Source organism: Musca vetustissima, unplaced genomic scaffold, assembly GCF_032173495.1.
Source record: "Musca vetustissima isolate MV318-11 ecotype Yass unplaced genomic scaffold, APGP_CSIRO_Mvet_v1 utg4709, whole genome shotgun sequence".
NCBI lineage: Eukaryota > Metazoa > Arthropoda > Insecta > Diptera > Muscidae > Musca > Musca vetustissima.
The window spans coordinates 334,070-352,937 of record NW_026888605.1 but is presented as its reverse complement, the minus strand read 5'-3'; the positions used below and the strand labels follow the sequence as shown (position 1 = coordinate 352,937).

The window sequence follows — 18,868 nt, the reverse complement described above, 5'->3', positions numbered from 1 at the left end:
CACCCACTTTATGGAGAGTCCCCACTACAGACGTTCAACAACCAGGCATTTTGGTTACGTGTTTTAAATGATAGGGCAAATTTGGACCGAACTGTCTTAAAAAAAATAGACACTTCTGGAGGGTATGTGTCCCTGATTTAAACAGATTTATCTTCCGTAATCATATACACTAAGTAAAGGTCTGGTTATAAGGTCACACAGGAAGACAATCAAATCAAATGTTTAACCTGTACCTGGGTGACCTTGTGTGTATTCCTGAACCTGCAGGAAGTTATCTTTCTTTACTTCGATAATAATTCCTAATAATATGGAAAAAATATTGAACATTATTTAATTCTTGCTACGGGAACAGACCACTTAAAAACAGACCTTGTACTGATTGATGGACAAGCACTCGATTATTTTGGGTTTTATCTGACATGTTATAGATTCTGTTTGGCATGGTTCCAATTCCGTAACTCCATTTCGATCGTTTTTTGCTTTACCTTCTTTACATTCTGATCGATTTAATGGATTCAGAAAACTGAAACGAGGTCCGTTTGCTTAATTTAAATATAGCAACACAGAATTTGGGAAATAAATTGAAATATATGAGAGAAGGGGTAAAATGTACCCTCCACCCACCTCTAAAATTAAAGTTTAAATAACGTGTATACTTCCACATTGAAGATTGAGTTCTTGACCCTTAAGGCCTTTATCGAAAAACCCTATTAAATAAAACACCTCAAGTTGTCCTTTTCTTTAAATGTGTATGTATATATATATTTTTATTATTACTTGTAAAATGCAAATCCATCACTTACATGATCGATCATGATTGTGTGTGTTTTAAATGTAGTATGTGAAATAATGTATTATCTAATTGAAATAAATACATTTCGTGTTTTTTGTTTCTTTTGTTTTTCGTCAGCAATGAGTTACATGGATTTTCTTTTTTGTTGCGAAATAAAGATTATGTACAATAATGAAAGTTACACAAACAAGTCCATCAGATTCAAATGTAAAAATATGCATAGAAACAATTGTTGAGATCGTTCTTTTCTTCACAGGGTTACCAGCACCGAAAAAACGACACCCAACAATGTGGGGGCGAGTGATTACAACAAAACGACAGTCGGGGTTTATTTTGTGGTTAATAAAGGGAATGTTAAAAGAACGCATCGAAAGATCTCACAAGGGTGATTAATCCTAAGGAGAACTTCATGAATATTTTACAATTTTACACACATTCAGCTATTATTCAACACACCCGCCGCTTCCTTCCATTGATAACGATGATGATGATGAAGGGGGCTGGCTGATGATATTGAAGTTACTTGGCATGATGTGCTAATGTTCATTATATCGTAGTGGCTTTTTGTTGTTGTCTTAATACTATAATACATTTATTGAGCTTGAATTATCATGCATTTGTTTTTGTTGCAAAGGATCGTCATTGTTGTTGTCATCGTCACCATTTTCTAAGCGTGATTTTTCATAGTCGACAAAATCATCGAATAGACTTGGCCATGCTTCTGTGTCATCGTAATTATTTATATCACACTGTTCCGAAAAGTTTAAGAACATGTTCCAGGTATCCTTTGGAATGCCTCTTATACTAGGATGTTGCTCTAAGAAGTGTATCCATTTGCTAAGTAAATCGGGGGTGTGTACGGTAAATACTAATTTCCATAATGAAATGGCCATATCTAATGATAAAATTCTTTGATCTGGTTCCAGGCCAAATCTGCAAATGGGATAAACCATAAACATATAGAATTCGAAATAGCAATCGAAAATCACAGTATCTTACCTAAATGTAAATCTATATAGCTGTTTGAACATTTCGGAATCGACTTTTAATGTTTCGATTGTCTGCTCCAGTCTTATGCGTATGGTTTCTATAGTATCGGCTCGCATTTTATGTAAACCTTCTATAAATTCACTACGTGTAAAGCGACACATCTGTGAAGCATCTAAGCACCAGGCTAGCACCAAAATGGCAAATTCATCCGGTTGGTAATTGAGATCACAACATAAACGTTCAATGCCATCTGCCAATATCATGTCCTCGTCTGGCTCTTTATATTCCTCAAATAATTTGTTCAGAGTATTATCGGACACTTCAGATGTTTCCTTAACTGTAAATGTAATAAAAAACCATTAGAAACAACTAAATAAAAAGATGAGGACTGTTTCAGTCCAACTCAGAATTTTTCAAATAATTTAGAAGCAATGATTAAATTTGAACGTTCTCGCCATTGTTAACTCTTTTACAACGTTTTATTGTAAAGCATATGAGTGGTCGAAGATATGGTAATATTGCATATTAACGATGCTGAATATTTCGAAAGGCACGTGCATATTTTTTGTATTTAAGTTAGCATTGTAAAATACAAAATAAGTTGTATTTAATTTAAATTGTGATTTCCTTTGAATATTAAATCAACGATTGACATTAACGACGTCTCCTGGTCATGGTTGCACCGGTTGACAATTATAAAAAAATTCCATAAAAATCTTACCCGCTGTTATAATATCGCACATGGTTGATGCATTACCATTAAGCAGTGCTAATGATTTCTTAAAACTACTACGTTTTGTATCACAATGGTTTGCTGGTTTGAGTGGACTTCGGGTAGAGAGCAGTTCATCAGTTTCTAGAAGACAAGAAAAATAAATCAATTAGACATACATACATCCAATGGATACTCAAAATGTTACACTATCCTACCATGAGATCTTTCCTTGGAGGAGAAAGTAGCTCTTACAACTTGCAAATGATGTGGCAGTTGCTGGTGGTGGTGACCATCATTGGCATTTAGTGCTGTTGTTGCTGCAGTTGTCGCCAAGCCTGTATAGCGACCATCAACAATGTGTGTAGTAGGGTGACAGCCGGAGTGCATAGATGATGATGTAGCGACACCACTACCCAATGTGGTTGACGGATGCTCTGATGTCGACTGGAAGCATTTCAGGCAGTTTCCCATAGCGGGAAAACGTGTCGAATTTGGATTTTTATTTTATTTATCCGTTGTCTTGATTTCCTTTTAAAACGAAGTTCGTTCGCTTCTGCCTAATGTTGTCTAAATTACAATTTAAAAATAATAATAATAAAAAGGGTCTTCTATTTGCTTTGGTACCGAACGTAAAATAGTGGCAGTTCGTCTTCTTGATTTAGTCTACTTGGAATTTTTATGTTCTGCTGCAGGGGGGCTTCACTTGAATTGTTGTTGTGGTTGTTCTTGTGATTCTTCTTCTATAATGATACTGGTGAATTTCGTTTAAATTTTGTTGTTGCATTGAAAGTGAAAATGTGCGCAGGGGGGATTTTTTCTGTTGTTGTTTTTTTGCTCTCTTTTCCTTTTCGAATTGTGCAAATGATAAATCCTAGTTTTTGTTCTGTTCGTTTGTTGTCTGATGGTTGTGGTATTTTGGAATTTGCTCAGATCTGATCTAATGCATTTACTATTTATTTATTATATACTGGCTGAAATTGGCACTACGTTACTACGCAAAATCTACATTATCCTAAAAGAAAACAAAATCAAAACAAAAAATTGCTATTAAATATTGTATACTGTAGGAGATGGGGGATGAGGATTATTGGGGGTATATGTCATCCTCAAGACACCATATGTTACATGTTTACCGTGCACTTCCGTATATACCTGAAGTTGTTATTATTGAAATATGAATGCAGTTTCCCCTCTTGCTCTCTTTGTTGGCAGATTTTCAAAATATTTTTGAAAAGAAGAGTAGCATATCGATTGGAAGTTTGCTGGTGGTTCCATAGATGATGGATTGGTTTATTTTGGTTTGCTGTGAATATTGGAATATCGATTGATGACAATGACGACACAACGTTGAATATTTCAGAATTCGGATCGTTTCAAGGATTTAGTATTCGAATGAAAAAGTCAAGTTATTGCACGCACACACTCCTCTCTTCCTCGTTGTTGTCTTGCACCATGATTTTTCTTATTTTGTTTTCTGGTGTCTTTTTACAAAATCCAAAATTAACTCTTCGCAGCTGCTGCCGTTGCACACTTGCATTCACTGCCACAGTACACTGGGAAGATATTTCACAGAATTCCTCGCGACTTGCTGTCCTTTGTGGCAAAGTTTGTCCGTATTTTTTGTGTAAATTATTTATTACAATAAAAAATATATCGTGTTTTCTTTTTTCTAGTTGGTATATGTATTTATAACTGAGCGAAGATAGCAACGTTGTTAGCATTCGATAACAATATTTATTTTGTTATCGATAATACAGGGTGACATGGAACACTCAACTGACAGCAGTGGTGTAGAACAATATTCCAAAAATTAATGTAATCAAGAATAGAAATTAAATCAAGTGATCAAACAACAATTTTTAGAAATCTGCAATGACTTGTTGAGTTAGTTTTTAACTGATAAATTTGTAATAAAAAAGGTATTAATTTGAATTAATCTGCAGTAGTAGTGCAGAATTCTTTAAAACATATATTATGTTATATTTACATCAAAACAGTTATATTAAAACTAGGAATTTAGGATGTAATGACATTAAAGGGAGATTATTCTTTAGATACATTGTAATTGTAATTGCCCGAAATGTAATAGCGTATTATTGTCCTTTTCCTCTACCTGCAAGAAACTATATCTTTGTTCAATTAAAGTTCGAAAAAGAAGACACGCGTTAAAAAAAGTCGTGTAAAAAGTAGTAATTGTTGTTGTAGCTGTCCTATTGCTTTTACACAATGGGCTGAGGTGACAGACGTTCGCCGGAAATACTCGGGTCGATTTCATATCGTAGACCCCTCCGTCGAAACTATATCTTTTTTCAATTAAAATTCGAAAAAGAAGGCACTCGTTAAAAAGTGCTGTAAATAGTAGTAGTACATTAGCTCTTTTTTGGAACTCGTAAGTATTTTCAACTAATCGAAATTGTTTTCGAAGTTTTACCAGTTTTTTAGCCTGGGAACATTAAATTACAATCAATTTTTATTCGAAAATGAATCCAAACTTCACAAATAACGTTATTTGGAAGGCACAGTTATATGAGGGTTATCCAAAAAAGTGGTCCAATATTGATATGATTTTAAAATATAAAATTAAAAAAAAAAATGGTGAGAAACATGAAAAAATTTGGTGAAAAAAACATGAAATACCAAAGTTTGGGCTATACTACAACGTGGATCGATATATAAAATTGTTAATACCAAATCTCCTAAGAGTCGTAACAATAAGTTTATGTACAGAATTTCAAAGCTCTATTTTAAATGTTGTGAGTTCAATCGGGATTTAAACAGACAGTCATGAATAAATTCATATACGTCATGGTATATCCTGTCTTGACAAACTAAAGATTGGCTTTGATACCAATTAATGGTTTAAAGTCGAACTTTCACAAAAATTTGCGATTTATGGAAATTTCATTAAAATTTTCCATCGAATTTTATGAATTGCCTCCATACTTTTCGTATGGAATGTGGAATGTTTTAAAAAGTCTTATTAATGTAGTTCTATCGATTTGATAGTACACTAGCAAGTGCCCGCAACATCGATTTGGCTATTATAAGATTGTTGACTTAGGCGATACTTCCAGCAAGTGACCACGGCGATACTTCCAAAATGTGACTACGGCGATAATTCCAGGAAATGACTTTGGCGAAGGAGATACTTCTACGAAGTGACTACGGCGTGACGTATGTTTTATACGTCGTACTAATTTATATATAGATTACAAACACATCGAGGTTAAAATGCGGCTAAATCCTTGAAAATATCGAAAATAGGTCGGTGCTTTTTAGTATTTTTCGAATTTCCAAAAAACCCAAATCTGAAGATTCTAGCTTCAGCCGTTTCGTCTGGGCGTTGATGAATCGTTAAGAGTCAGTCAATCACTTTTCTCTTTTATAAATATGGATAATTTGTGTTCAGAGTGGGAAGTATTTAATATTGTTATTTGGAAGTAAATAATATTGTAATTGTTTTCACATACTGCAAAGTAGATTTGTTTGTTTCGATAAATTGACAAAGATCAAAATTTCAAACTTCTGCCGGCTCATATGGCTGGTTTCGGTGAAAAGAGTACTCTCTCTCACTTCTAGCAGTTACCATCGTTCTCTTTGCTTGCTCAAAAATGGTCATATCATGGAGTATACTCTACTCTGGATAGAGAATGTGGCCCAAACTTGCTTTGTAAGCCACATTTGAAGTTAGTTGCGCTCAGACTCTCCTCAAAACAACAACGGAATATCGGCTAACAAAGCGAGACTTGGCTACGTTTGAAGTTGCCACAAACTCGAAAACCTTACCATTTGTGCTTTATTATCAGTGTGTGTTAGTGTGTGCGTCTATGTGTCAGCCAGCATATTGTTGTGTACAATTTCCCTATGACAACGATGAGCCAGCTTTCCAGAAGTGAATGATTTGAAAAAAAAAACAAAATTCAAGTTTGGCAAAAATTGTAATGGAAAACATTTCATGGACATTTTCTTGAAAGGCAAAAGAAAGCGAGTGTTTTATTTTTATTGTTGTTATTCTGTGACCCTTTCAACTTGTCTCAGTGCAAAAGAAGTGAATCCCCATCAAGGCTGACAAATTCGAAAATTGTGAAGTGAATTGTTTTGGAGGTCTTCAACGCTTGAGTGGCAAAATCCAACAAAGAGATTCAAAATTGTTATTGTTTGTAATGGATAAAATGTAAAAAAATAAAACAAAAAACAAAACAAGTGTAACAATTTGCCATCATTAATCCAAATATGAAATGCAATCAATGTGTCTATCCCTACGGCGGAACGTACAGAGTGTGTGGAACAAAAACTAATTTCAATGAAATTTGAAACTTCAACAAAATTAATGAGCATTGAACGCAAGCTCATTGCGACGTGTTGTAATAAAAAACGAAATTGTGAACGCACACCATTGTGACCAAAGCATTCATGCAACAATGTCGGAATGTGTGCTGGACACGAATTGTGATCGTAAAAAAACGGGTCAGTGATAACTCTTTGCAGGCGAGCAAGCCAGCGACAGACATCCACACCAACCCCAATTAAATGCTTTCCCAAAGAAAAACAAAAACAAAGCCAACAAAATATTATAAAGTAGAACGTGTTTGGCATTTGATGTGTCGTTGAATTACACTTTCCATTTATGAACATGTTTGCTAACATACGTACATAGTGTGTTAAGATCTATTTGATTCGTCTTGGCCAAGTTAATAACGTAAAAAAATCGTATTAAAACTTCAACATCTGAGAACAATAATCAAAAATTGTGGCTACTGAAGTTATATGACAAATAAACCTATCTATGGAACTGCCGAGGAAAATATAGCCCCACAAGATTAAGAACATCTCCCAAGAAATACTAAAACCTCTTCAATTCTCTTATTGAAACTTCGATATCACCGCCAATCAAAATGTCATCAGAACGTTTTCACAAGTTAGTATCTCCACCTTTGGTCGTGTCTTACATGTTTTATCTTATCACGCAATGCTTTTAAGATAAATTGACATTACTCACATTTCGGTTAATGGTGTTGGTCCGCGAAGATCTTTCAATTGTAGGGAACATATAATTGATCTCCACCTTTTGTTACAGAGCCGCCAAGGATGGCCTGCTGGACGTCCTAAAAGAGGCAACACGCAAAGATGCAAATTCAAAGGATGATGATTCGATGACGCCAGTTTTATGGGCAGCATTCGAAGGACATTTAGAAGCTTTACGTTTACTGTGTGGCAGAGGGTAAGAGAAAAGTTTTTTGAAGAAAAGTAAGGAGAGCAAGGAATTCTGTATTTTAAGGCTGAAAAAGTAGTGAAGAAGATTCAGAGCCGAACTTATTATACCCTACACCATTAGTTGGACATTCGGTGTACCTAAAATCGATTGAGACTTTTGTAAGGGGTCTATGCTATGGTAAATTTATGCCAGGGAAAACGAACTACCAAACTACAAACCCAAATTGGGCTAAGATATCTAAATCTTTGAAGGCTATACCGAAATTCGGATCGATATTAATAATTTTTGGTTGAAATATTTGGGACCCAATGAGAACCCAAAATAGAGTAAATTCCATTTAAAAACCTGCTCAAGCAAAAGAACTGGAGGTTCTCATTCTTAGTATCATTATTTAAACATAAAATACGAAATTTTAACCAATTGGGTGGTAAAATGTTGCCTAAAGTCCTCAAAATATAGAATAGTGGCAGTACGTTATATGGGGACTATACGAAAAGGGTGCACCTATACTTTTGTGTGCTGAGTACTTTTGGTGTCCCATTTTCAATTACCTTCCCCAAAAAACTCCATAAAGTCTATGGACAATAACCGAGACATGGGGCTTCCACAAAGCAACGCCATCTTTCTTTGATTAGTCCTTGATTTAGGCTTTTTGTTATTCAAGTTAAGAAGAAGATTGGTCTGCTATAGCCATCCTATGCGACGAGGCTGTCTATCGTTGCCTAGAAACAACGCTTCCTTAATGTTGTGCAATGGTTGAAGTCCTTGCTTCTTTGTGCTGTAATTTTCTTCTGTGTGTCGCTGTATCCTGCCATTCGAATTTTGTGTTTTCCTCATGTATTGATTCGGAAGTTGGCTTTTGGAATACCAGACGGCTCCGCCCTTTTTATAAATATTTAATAATCAAAGTGATTCCAACAGCTGGGTTCGAACCCCGGAATAATCGGTTTGCCACATATAATTAAGAACTATTTTCTTTTAATTTTTGTAATTTTGAGTATTTACCGGGTAACTAATATAAATATGGTACTAATTATCGTACCAAAAAGTTTAACGTGCAATGGCAATACAAAAATTCACAGTCTGACCTCCCGGCAGCTGAGTACTTTTGGTGTCCTACCCTTTTCGCAATGAGGTTATGAATATTCTGGACGTCCAATTGAGGTTGGCTATCTTACAGGGATTTCGAGTTAGAATTTGGTTTAAGAAATAGTACTTTATCCGACAGATTCTCCCAGTGACGTTCCTCTCTAAAAGAAAATTCCATTTTTACTCCACATATAGCCTATTTTAGTTCCAATTTTGGGATTGCGATTATTCTGATCCCTCCCTTAGATATTTGGTTAAGTATAGGTATAATTTGTAAATCGAAAATTCTTCCTCTCCAAATTCAATACTGCATGAATACAAACATTTGACATTTCAAAAAATACACATTCCCGTATAACCAGAGGTGATCCCGACAAATGTGATCAGTTCGGTAATACTGCCTTACATTTGGCTGCTGCCAAGGGCCACTTGAGATGTGTAGATTTTCTGGTGAAATTTGGTGTCAACATTTATGCCCTGGACATCGATAAGCATAGCGCCAAAGATTTAGCCGCCATTAATAATCGAGATGAGATTCTGCGTTATTTGGATGCAGCCACGGCCAATTTTGAGGCCAATGATAGGTGAGAACGCGGCCATATTGTACGACATAAGAATCCTCTATCATATACCAATAATTGTCATTTTAGAAAAAAATCCAAAGCCATGAAAGACGTGGCCGAAAAGAACTGCGAAAAACGCATCAAAGAATATATGAAACGGCAACAGAAACAGGATCAGGAACAAAAGGAACCCAAGTCTCCAACATCGGCCACAAATGGAAAATCTGGTAAAATGTTATCCACACTGAAGCAGAAAATATGGTCCAGTCAGGGCAATTTACATAAAATTCCAAAAGAAACTTCTCCACCGGCAAGTAGTAGCGGTGTCAAATTCAGTGAATTGGTACAGACCGGAGGTAGTACAGCTGGTAGTAGTGGTGGTTCAGTGGCCAGTCGTAAGGGTAATACATTTTCCTCAAAATCGAAAGCATTTTCGGGTGGCGATACCGGTTTTAAAATTGGAGAAATAGAACCGGATGGACGCCGAACCATTACATCGCTGAGTGGTGTCCAAAGAGATTCAGAGATACTTTATGTGGGTACCTTTAGTTCCAATGAAGACAACTGCAAACGTGGCAAAATCAATGGCCTCTTTGAGACTGAAGAAGCTGGCAATTCGGACAATGAATCGAATAATAACAAGTCCACATATGGTACACTGTCACGTTCCTTCTCACAACCCGATATTTTGGGTGATAATGAGACCAGCGATACTCTACGACCGGAAATACAAATTCAAAGACCTTCGGGATTATTTGATCGTCCCATGCTGGGTAGTATTGCATTTAGACGTTCCGTAACAGCTGCCCTAAGTCAACTGAATACCGATGTCTATAGTGGTTTGGAGGAGAATACTAACACCACCCAACCCTCCACCAGAACTAGTTCGATATGTTCAAAATCACGTTCTGCCAAGCAGAGATCGTTTTTAAATTTAACCGATTCCGATTCAGATGGTGCAGATGGTTTTAGTGATGATGATGATCAGGATGTGGCGGGTGGGCCAATACAACGATTTCTTACCGTTTGGGGTTTGGAAGAATATTTACATATGTAAGTGTACCCTTTTACCCTTTTAAATTATAAACAATTGGTAATGTGTATATCTCGTTTTAGTTTCCAGAAACAGCAAATCGATTTGGATACCCTGTTGCTGCTAACCGAGGCCGACCTTAAGTCTTTGGGATTGCCATTGGGTCCTTTCCGCAAATTAAGCTTTGCTATACAGGAACGTAAAAATGCATTGAGTAATCCCGGTGCTATACGCGATTCTCATCTCTAGGAAGAGATGGGAGGCATATGTCACACCCCCACATTTTCCAGTATTCCAAGATAATTAGAGATTTTAGGTTTAAATTTAAAATTTGTTCAATTTATTTTATATTTGTATGTATAAGCTATTTTCATTGAAAATATATAATTTCGTTCTATATCCTAAATAATACAGCTATAAATACTTTGTTGTTTTGCAATTACATAACTAATACTTAAAAAATATCGTATGTATAAAAAAGAGAACATCTAAACATCTAGAAAACTTAACTAAGCAACTTGTTGCATTAAGTACAGATCGTAGTAGAGTCCACGTTTGGACATCAGTTCATCGTGAGTGCCCTGTTCGACAATGACACCCTTCTTGAGGACACAAATCAGATCGGCATCCCGCACTGTGGTCAAGCGGTGAGCTATTGTCACACAGGTCCGGCCACTGCGGGCCACATCCAAAGCCTCTTGTACCACCTTTTCACTTTCCATGTCCAGAGCTGAGGTGGCCTCGTCCAAGATGAGAATTGTGGGGTTTCGAACCATGGCACGGGCAATGGCAATACGTTGTTTCTGACCACCCGACAACTGAGTACCTTTGCTACCCAGCGATGTGTCATAGCCCTGCGGCAATGAGGTTATGAAATTGTGAATATTTGCTTTCTTAGCTGCTTCAATAATTTCCGCCATGGGTATATTTTCACGGAAATTGTTGCCATAGGCAATATTTTCAGCTATGCTGCGATCGAAAAGTACTGGTTCCTGCGACACCAAACCCATTTGGGAGCGTAGGGTATCAATGGGAAATTCGGTGGTGGAAGTTTTGCTCAAATTGACGGAACCACGCACGGGATCATAGTAGCGTAACAGCAATTGAACACATGTGGATTTTCCCGAACCGGATGGGCCGACCAAAGCCACTGTACTGCCTTTGGGAATTTGTAAATTGAAATTTTCCAAAATCGGTATACCTTTACGTGTGGGATATTCGAAATAGACTTGTTCGTAGTTAATGTCGCCTTCACATTTCTATTGGAAATAGGTAAAGAATGGATTTTGAATTAGTTTCGGAAATTTGGGCCCGAGGAGGATTTCACTAAACTTACATCAGCTGTATTGAATGGTTTGGCGGTGACACATTGCATTTTGGGTACACGCTGGAATAGTTTCAATAAACGTCCCGCTGACATGATAGCATCATTTACATTGGGTGCATAGGCCAAGGCCTGGCCCAACATCCAAGAACCAAAGATCAAAGCTTCAGAAACCCTGTTGGAAGAATTGAAAGACATTGAATTAATAAATCTTAAAAATATAAGAAGGTCGTATTCGGCCCCTGCAGGAAAAATAGGGTATTCAAAAAGCAGACCCTTTTTCCTCAATGATCTTAAGTGGTTATGGCATTCATATTTTCAATTAAAACTTACTTGATAATATTCTCATAGGGCAACACGCCATCGGCCACCAAAGTTCCGCCATAATACAAAGATAACCCGTAAGCCAAAATTGGTGAACATTGACCCAAACCGAAAACTAAGCCACGATAGCGCAATTTCTTGGTACACGCCTTGTCGACCAGTTCGATTTGTTCACTATAACGTTGTACAATGTGTTTTTCTTGGCCCAAACTGGTCACAGTACGGATATTGGTAATAGCCTCCACAGCCACCTGAGATGCCTGTTCAACAGCTTGTTTTTCACTGGCCACAAAGGATTCGGTGAATTTGGCCTCCAAAACAATGGAGAAACACAGGAAAGGAATTATCACCAAGGTGACCAAGGTCAGTTGCCAGGAGAAGATAAATGCGACCAGCACACCAATCGATAGGGTTGACAAAGCCTGGACAATGATGCCAATACGAGCTCCAGTTGCCTGAAATAAAAGTAATATTTTAGATGTAAATATTTAATCACATTTATCGGGAGAAATCAGAAGCTACACTTTTATCAACCCACAAATAAAATGTATCTTCTGGTTCCCAACTTACCCCCTGAACATTCGAACAATCGCCAGCTAAACGAGCACACAAGGCACCCACAGAATTCTTTTCATCATCAAAATATGCCACCTCCTGCTTCAGCAGAGTCTGGAAGGTCATATTTCGTAGACGGGTTGTCATTTTAACACCAGCCGTGTTGAACATATAGGTTTGCAATAGGGCGCCAATACCGGCCACCAAACCAATACCAATAAATATATAGGACAACAGATTGGCACCATCTCTGACCACCTGTTCATCCTCATCAGATAAAATCTGTAGAGATAAAATGAATATATTAATAACATTCCCTTTTTGGATTACTTTATGTCTTCACCACTTACTCCAAAGAAATCACCAAAGAATACAGCCCAAACGGGGAAGGTGGCACCATGCAAACAGGCCGCCACACAGCCGATCAATAAATACTTCCATTCGGGGGCATTTAAACGCATCAATTGTGAAAAGGAAATTTTGTATTTTTCAACATCCTTGGATTTCCTCTTCCTTTTGCTGCCTCTTCCTGTTTTCCAAAATAAAAATAACAACAACAACAACAGTAATTAGTAAATAATTTCCAATGCTTTGTAGAACTTCAACAACACGAACTTACTTTTCATACCACTGCCCAGTTTTTCATCCGATGAACCCTCATATGCCTTGTTAGTTACCCCCAATTCCGTTGATGGATTTTCGGGTGATTCGACATCGACAACATTGTCACCCTCATCTTCACTGCTGCTAGCATCATCTTCATCGTCGTCCTCCTCCTCATCTTCACTGCCGTTCTCTGCATTTGGGTTTTTCTGCGAAGTATCAACATTTTCGTCGACTTGTTCGCGACGCTGCGATATCTTAACCAGTTCATAGTATAAACCACCCTTAGCCATCAGCTCTTCATGTGTGCCCTGTTCAGCCACCACTCCATCTTTGACGAAGACAATCTTGTCCGCATTGGTAATGGTGGATAGACGATGTGATACCACCAAAGTGGTTCGACCCTTGCTGGCAACTTCCAAAGCATCCTGTACACGCCTTTCGGAAGTGGGATCCAAAGCTGAAGTGGCCTCATCGAGCAACAGTATTTTGGGATCTCTAATGATGGCTCGGGCAATAGCAATACGCTGCTTCTGGCCACCGGACATTTGGGCGCCACGTTCTCCCACCTTTGTTTTATAGCCATGGGGGAGATTCATTATGAAGTCATGGCAGTTGGCAATGCGTGCAGCCTTTTCGATGTCCTCCATTGTACAGTCAGTTTTGCCATAACGAATATTCTCTTCAATGGTGGTGGCGAAGAGTACCGGTTCTTGGCCAACAACGCCAATTTGAGAACGTAACCAGGCAACATTTAAACCACGTAAATCACGACCATCCAATTTCACACAGCCACCCAAGGGGTCATAGAAACGTTGCATCAATTGCAAGGTTGTCGATTTGCCACATCCTGAAGGTCCGACAAAGGCAACAGTTTGACCTGTTTTTATACTCAAGGAGAAACCCTTCAAGATTTCAACATTCGGTCGAGCTGGGTAGCGGAAATAAATATTTTCAAATTCTATATTGCCAACAACGTCGGCGGGCTTTTCTCCTTTATCCGACAGTGGATCTATGCTGGACTCACGATCAATAGTTGTGAAAATGCTGTGAGCAGCACCTTTGGCCGTGGCGAATGCTTCCAAATGGGGTGAAGAAAATCCAAGATTCTGGGCTCCCATAATAACACCAAACAAAATGATGACCAAAACAGCTGGGGTGTAATGGCGGTTTTCATCGTGACGTTCATCCAGAATCAAACTGACACCATACCACATGGCAATGGCGTAACAGCAGTAAATAATGAACCACATGGTGCCAGCACCCAAACCGGAGAATAGACCCTTGCGACGGCCAATTGTTTCAGCAGGGATCAGGCGTTGGGAGAAACGTTCCTGCTCCTTGCGTTCTCCACTGAAGGCCAAGACAGTACGTATTCCTCCTAGTACCTCTTCGGCAACTGAACCGGCTCCCGAATATGCCTTCAATTCTTTCTCTGTCAACGAACTTTGAATTTTGGCCACCAAGGCTGTGGAAATAATGATCAGCGGGCAGCTAGCCAGGACAACCAAAGTCAATTGCCAGCCATAGACAAAGGAGGCCACAATGGCAATAACAAAGGACATAATGAGGAAAATGAAGATGACCACCTTTTCGTTGATGCCTTCCTTCATTTTGTTGAGATTCCTGGAAACGAAAAACAATTTACATTTCTATTCTGTGCGGCTTTCCTGTGACTTCTTGTTACTTACTCAGACATTTGACTGGCAAAATTGTTACCGGAGGCAGTATCAAACCAGGACATGTCCTGTTTCAATATTGATTCCAAATATTCCTTGCGTATGCGACCAATTTGTTTCAGGGCTGTGCGATTTAAAATATCCACAGCTGCTGCAATGACAACTAGTAACACAACGGCACCAGCCACACTGCCCAAACCAAAGGCCAAGGAATCTTCACGTATGGCTTGCATGTTTTCTTCATAGGTGGCATTGGTTCTATGGAAATAGGAAATAAAAAATAAAAATTGTTTTTAAATTGAGAATGAAAATTTTGAAAAAAAAAAATAAACTTACAATTTCCTGCCACCACCGAACAAATGTAAAATCAAGGTCGACGAGGATGTACCCACACCCACGGTACGATCTACCAGTAAGGATGAAAATTCACCATAAATAACAATGGAATAGGGCATTCCACAGGCTGCTATGCAGGCCAATAAAATGCCAATGAGCATCATGAAACGTTCACTTGTTCTCGAGTAGCGGAACTATCGGGAGGAAAATAAATGTTTTTTAGTTGGATTTTGCGAATTGTTGTAGTTGTTTTCGTCTTACCAATTGGAAAAATGATATGCTGGGCGCCTTCGGAACACTGTCGTTTGCATCTTCATTTTTCTGTTTTATTGGATTTGTAAACTGGGCCAAAATATTATTTTTCTTTTTACACGTTACATCTCCCTGTGACGTCATTTTGTTGTTGATTGAGTATTTGTTAGTTTTGAAGAACCTGTAAATGATATACAAAATGAATTATTAGAAGTTCGTATTTATAAAACGAAAAATTATATATACGTTTTTATAAAAAAATAGAAAAATAAAGAAAAAAAAAATTGGGAATTTGGGAAATGTCAAAGATTTTATGGAATTTCGGTGATTTTTACAATATCTGGAAATATAAAAAAAAATTTACGATATTTTGAAAATACATGGCTTGAGTTGAGAGACCCGTTCCAGACATTTTAGGAGTTTTGGTTTTATTTTACAACGACAGTATGTTGTTTTTGCTACCGAACAATTGGGCGCCACTTGCTAACGTGTAAGGCAAATTTATTTTGAATTTGTGGCAATTGAAAATGCCCCAGGTTTTAAAATGTCTTCCTTTTGCGTTCAGTTCTGCCATATCGAAAATCCTCTTCAATTGTGGTGGCAAATAACATCGGTCCTTGACCCACAACGTCAATTTAACCTGTTTTTTGCTACCGAACAATTGGGCGCCACTTTCTCACACCTCTATTTGGTAGCCATCCTTCTTGCAACCGTCACCCTAAAGTTTCACAATTTTGAAAAATTATATCACTTTATCATTAGACAGTGATTCTGATTTTATTTTTTACACAGAAACTACTTTCAAAGAGATCACATTTGCGGTGTTTTACCTGATGCTGCAGTCTTAACATTTTTAAATAAAATAAATTTTGAAATTTGGATTTTTGTGAGACTTTGAGTGTATAGAACACATTGTGATTAGAATAAAATTATTTTCCAAATACTTGTGTATTTTTAAAAAGAAAAATAATAACTAACAATGATATTTCGCTTTGAATTGCAAATTTCTATTTTTTTATTTCGAATAAATGATTAATTTAAAAATTATACTGTTGTTTTTTTTTTTTAATTCTCCTCTTTATGGATTCCATGCAGGGAAGAAACTTTAATTATTGTTTGCAAAAATTATGACAATTGTTGTATTTATATTAATAATATACTTGTGATAAACTGGTATTAAATCGTTAACCCTCAGATGAGCAAGGCAAAAAACAAATTAAAAATATTTTTAATTTTAATTTTTCAAATAAAATTTATCTGAAAGTTGCAAATGAGAACCACAGTACGTGAATGATATTCGATGAAGAATTGTATGCTCTTTTAAGGGTTAATAAAAGCAGCAAATAGCTCCCAGTCATTTAGTCGGACTATAAAAAGAATTAGAATGTTAATATTATTTAACAAGTGCCGAACTTGATTTATACTTTTTTTCTTCTTCGTCGTCGTCTATTCCTTTTTTGCGTCTTGCACCGTTGCGCAATAACAAATATGCTAATTAATTATTGATGAAAGTTATGCAAAAACAAACAGATAACCAATAAAGGTATTTTTTTTCTATTTTAGTAGCATCACATGGCGATAAAAAGCAGAACTAATTTGTCGCCAACAATTAATTAATTGGCATCGCCTCTAGTTTTTTTTTTATCGAATTCTTTTGTTGTAAAGGTGTTACTGGAATTGTGAACACCACTGCTCCACCCTTGTTTAGTGACTACCCAGTGTGAAGTGCGATTTTTTATTAATTTCAGCGTCCTACTCTACTAACCCATTAGCATTCCTGTCTACATTTTTCTCGTTCATTCATTATTTTATAATTTATTAGTTATGACTAGAAAATATTTTTTTAAATATTCTCATCAATATTATTATCATTGTTATTAATATTGTTTATATTGCAGTTGTTTTGAATTAGTAAACTATGTTAATTTCGTTAATAACTAAGCTAATGCCAGAAACGCGAATCATTGATTGAGTATTGTTTTTTTGTTTTCAAATATTATTGTCGAATAATTTCTACTCATTAATTATTCACAACTCTAAGCTTAGTTTTCTTGTTTAGAAAAATATAACAAAAAAAATTAGATTAAATTCCCAGCTAATAAGAATTCAGGGAAAGGGCTAGCCAGTCGGCAGCACGCAAAGTTCTCGCGAAATTAATACAGATGAATCATGTTAGAAAATCCAAAGTTTTGCACAATTTTTTCCAATATCACGTGCCAACAAACAATCGCATGGCCATCAAACATGACTGTACAATTTGAAATCTAGGGATCTATTAGTTCATTAAAAATATTTACATTTAATTATAGAATTCTTAAACCCGGAAGTAAATCGTCTACTCTAATCATCATCATTATATCGATGAGTTAGAAACATCAAAATGAATTAATTCAGATTTTTTTCTAATTGTTACACTTATCAACAATTAAAAAAAAAAGGTGAATGGCGAAGAGAAGCCAATAATCGTTATCGTAAAAGTCTCGTGTATTTATCTTCGATTGGTTTTTCTGTTTTGTTTTTTATTAAACAGCTGTTTTATTACATTCCCTCCTTCTTATCAAATTGCTCCGTATAATTCCACTGATTCTGGCTACAAACTTATCGAACATTATCGTTTCGATTTTAGTTGAAAGACTGGACATATAAAAATTATTTACAGTATTTTTTTGTTTTGTCTAAAAAATTTTTGAAAACAAAATGTTTATGATAAGATGTGCGGAAGTTGTCAAAATATATTTTACCAATGCTAAGTTATGATGGTCTTCAATTGTTTGAAGATATACGAAAATATATATATCAGGGGGAAATAGAGAAAAAAATATATTAAATTGAATATGTAAGTCCGGTTTCGAGTTTTCTGTTATCTCCCTAATCGTAACAAAATGCTTTCCATTCATCGGAGTCTCCATTTTTATGAAGAGGGAAAATTCAGCGGGAACCCGGTAAATACGGCGAATAAATCATCATAACGGTTTGGTTTTTGACCAAAAACTCACGCTCAAGTATCTAAATGTAAGATGGAGCGTGCAAAATCTATGGTTTTTATATGAGCCTTATGGCCAATGCGATTCCTCGAAATATCGTTTTTAGATCCCAAATCCGTTTCAGACCATTTCGATTTGGTTTATAAATTTTCGTCCGTATGACTGCTTGGTTGGGATAAATCGGTTTCAAAAATGTGTAAATTTCGTAAGAAGAGAATCGCATACCAAATTTCATCCAATATTTGCATATGGTAATACTAAAAATAAAACCTTGATCTAGCCCGCAACATCCCAACACTTTGGCACTTTGTAAAAAACAATTAAACAAATATCAGTTGGGTCTGCCGACAGAGGTCTTCGGAATTACAAACAGGTTTAATATTCGCTATGTTTTTTGTCGAAGAGGTTTTGGA

General features: G+C 36.6%; 4 protein-coding genes across 4 annotated transcripts in view; 2 read left to right on the top strand and 2 right to left on the bottom strand.

The window, feature by feature from the left end:
- The window catches only part of LOC133336442 (protein wech), a 199,589-nt gene extending 181,943 nt beyond the window's left edge, over positions 1-17,646 (top strand). The window contains exon 6 of the mRNA XM_061544738.1: positions 17,634-17,646. The gene's annotated coding sequence lies outside the window, so the exon portion shown is untranslated. The remainder of the gene's footprint in view (positions 1-17,633) is intronic.
- On the bottom strand, positions 1,361-3,019 carry LOC133336436 (DCN1-like protein 3). The gene is made up of 4 exons (XM_061544729.1): positions 2,714-3,019; positions 2,505-2,639; positions 1,793-2,120; positions 1,361-1,726 (listed from the first exon to the last, which is right to left on the bottom strand). The coding sequence occupies exons 1-4, from the start codon at positions 2,967-2,969 to the stop codon at positions 1,375-1,377; spliced, it is 1,071 nt and encodes a 356-aa protein (XP_061400713.1). The 5' UTR covers positions 2,970-3,019; the 3' UTR covers positions 1,361-1,374.
- Positions 7,387-10,647, top strand: LOC133336451 (pre-mRNA splicing regulator USH1G). The gene is made up of 5 exons (XM_061544749.1): positions 7,387-7,416; positions 7,576-7,719; positions 9,165-9,386; positions 9,453-10,418; positions 10,482-10,647. The coding sequence occupies exons 1-5, from the start codon at positions 7,394-7,396 to the stop codon at positions 10,645-10,647; spliced, it is 1,521 nt and encodes a 506-aa protein (XP_061400733.1). The 5' UTR covers positions 7,387-7,393.
- Positions 10,875-15,378, bottom strand: LOC133336457 (multidrug resistance protein homolog 49). The gene is made up of 8 exons (XM_061544756.1): positions 15,220-15,378; positions 14,896-15,141; positions 13,221-14,830; positions 12,952-13,130; positions 12,617-12,883; positions 12,056-12,501; positions 11,735-11,897; positions 10,875-11,657 (listed from the first exon to the last, which is right to left on the bottom strand). Exons 1-8 carry the CDS (start codon positions 15,336-15,338, stop codon positions 10,908-10,910), a joined length of 3,780 nt encoding a protein of 1,259 aa, XP_061400740.1. The 5' UTR covers positions 15,339-15,378; the 3' UTR covers positions 10,875-10,907.
- Positions 17,647-18,868: the final 1,222 nt, after the last annotated feature.

What these genes read in the sequence shown, in the direction of transcription:
- LOC133336457 (XM_061544756.1), bottom strand. Translation starts at nt 15,338, where the DNA reads ATGCCCTATTCCATTGTTATTTATGGTGAATTTTCATCCTTACTGGTA. An exon ending in TTTGCCAGTCAAATGTCTGA is followed by an intron (nt 14,831 to 14,895) that starts GTAAGTAACAAG and finishes TTTCGTTTCCAG; the next exon opens with GAATCTCAACAAAATGAAGG. An exon ending in ACTGGGCAGTGGTATGAAAA is followed by an intron (nt 13,131 to 13,220) that starts GTAAGTTCGTGT and finishes TTTGGAAAACAG; the next exon opens with GAAGAGGCAGCAAAAGGAAG.
- LOC133336451 (XM_061544749.1), top strand. Translation starts at nt 7,394, where the DNA reads ATGTCATCAGAACGTTTTCACAA. An exon ending in TCATCAGAACGTTTTCACAA is followed by an intron (nt 7,417 to 7,575) that starts GTTAGTATCTCC and finishes CTTTTGTTACAG; the next exon opens with AGCCGCCAAGGATGGCCTGC. An exon ending in TTGGAAGAATATTTACATAT is followed by an intron (nt 10,419 to 10,481) that starts GTAAGTGTACCC and finishes ATCTCGTTTTAG; the next exon opens with TTTCCAGAAACAGCAAATCG.
- LOC133336436 (XM_061544729.1), bottom strand. Translation starts at nt 2,969, where the DNA reads ATGGGAAACTGCCTGAAATGCTTCCAGTCGACATCAGAGCATCCGTCA. An exon ending in GTGCGATATTATAACAGCGG is followed by an intron (nt 2,121 to 2,504) that starts GTAAGATTTTTA and finishes TTACATTTACAG; the next exon opens with TTAAGGAAACATCTGAAGTG. An exon ending in CTATATAGATTTACATTTAG is followed by an intron (nt 1,727 to 1,792) that starts GTAAGATACTGT and finishes TCCCATTTGCAG; the next exon opens with ATTTGGCCTGGAACCAGATC.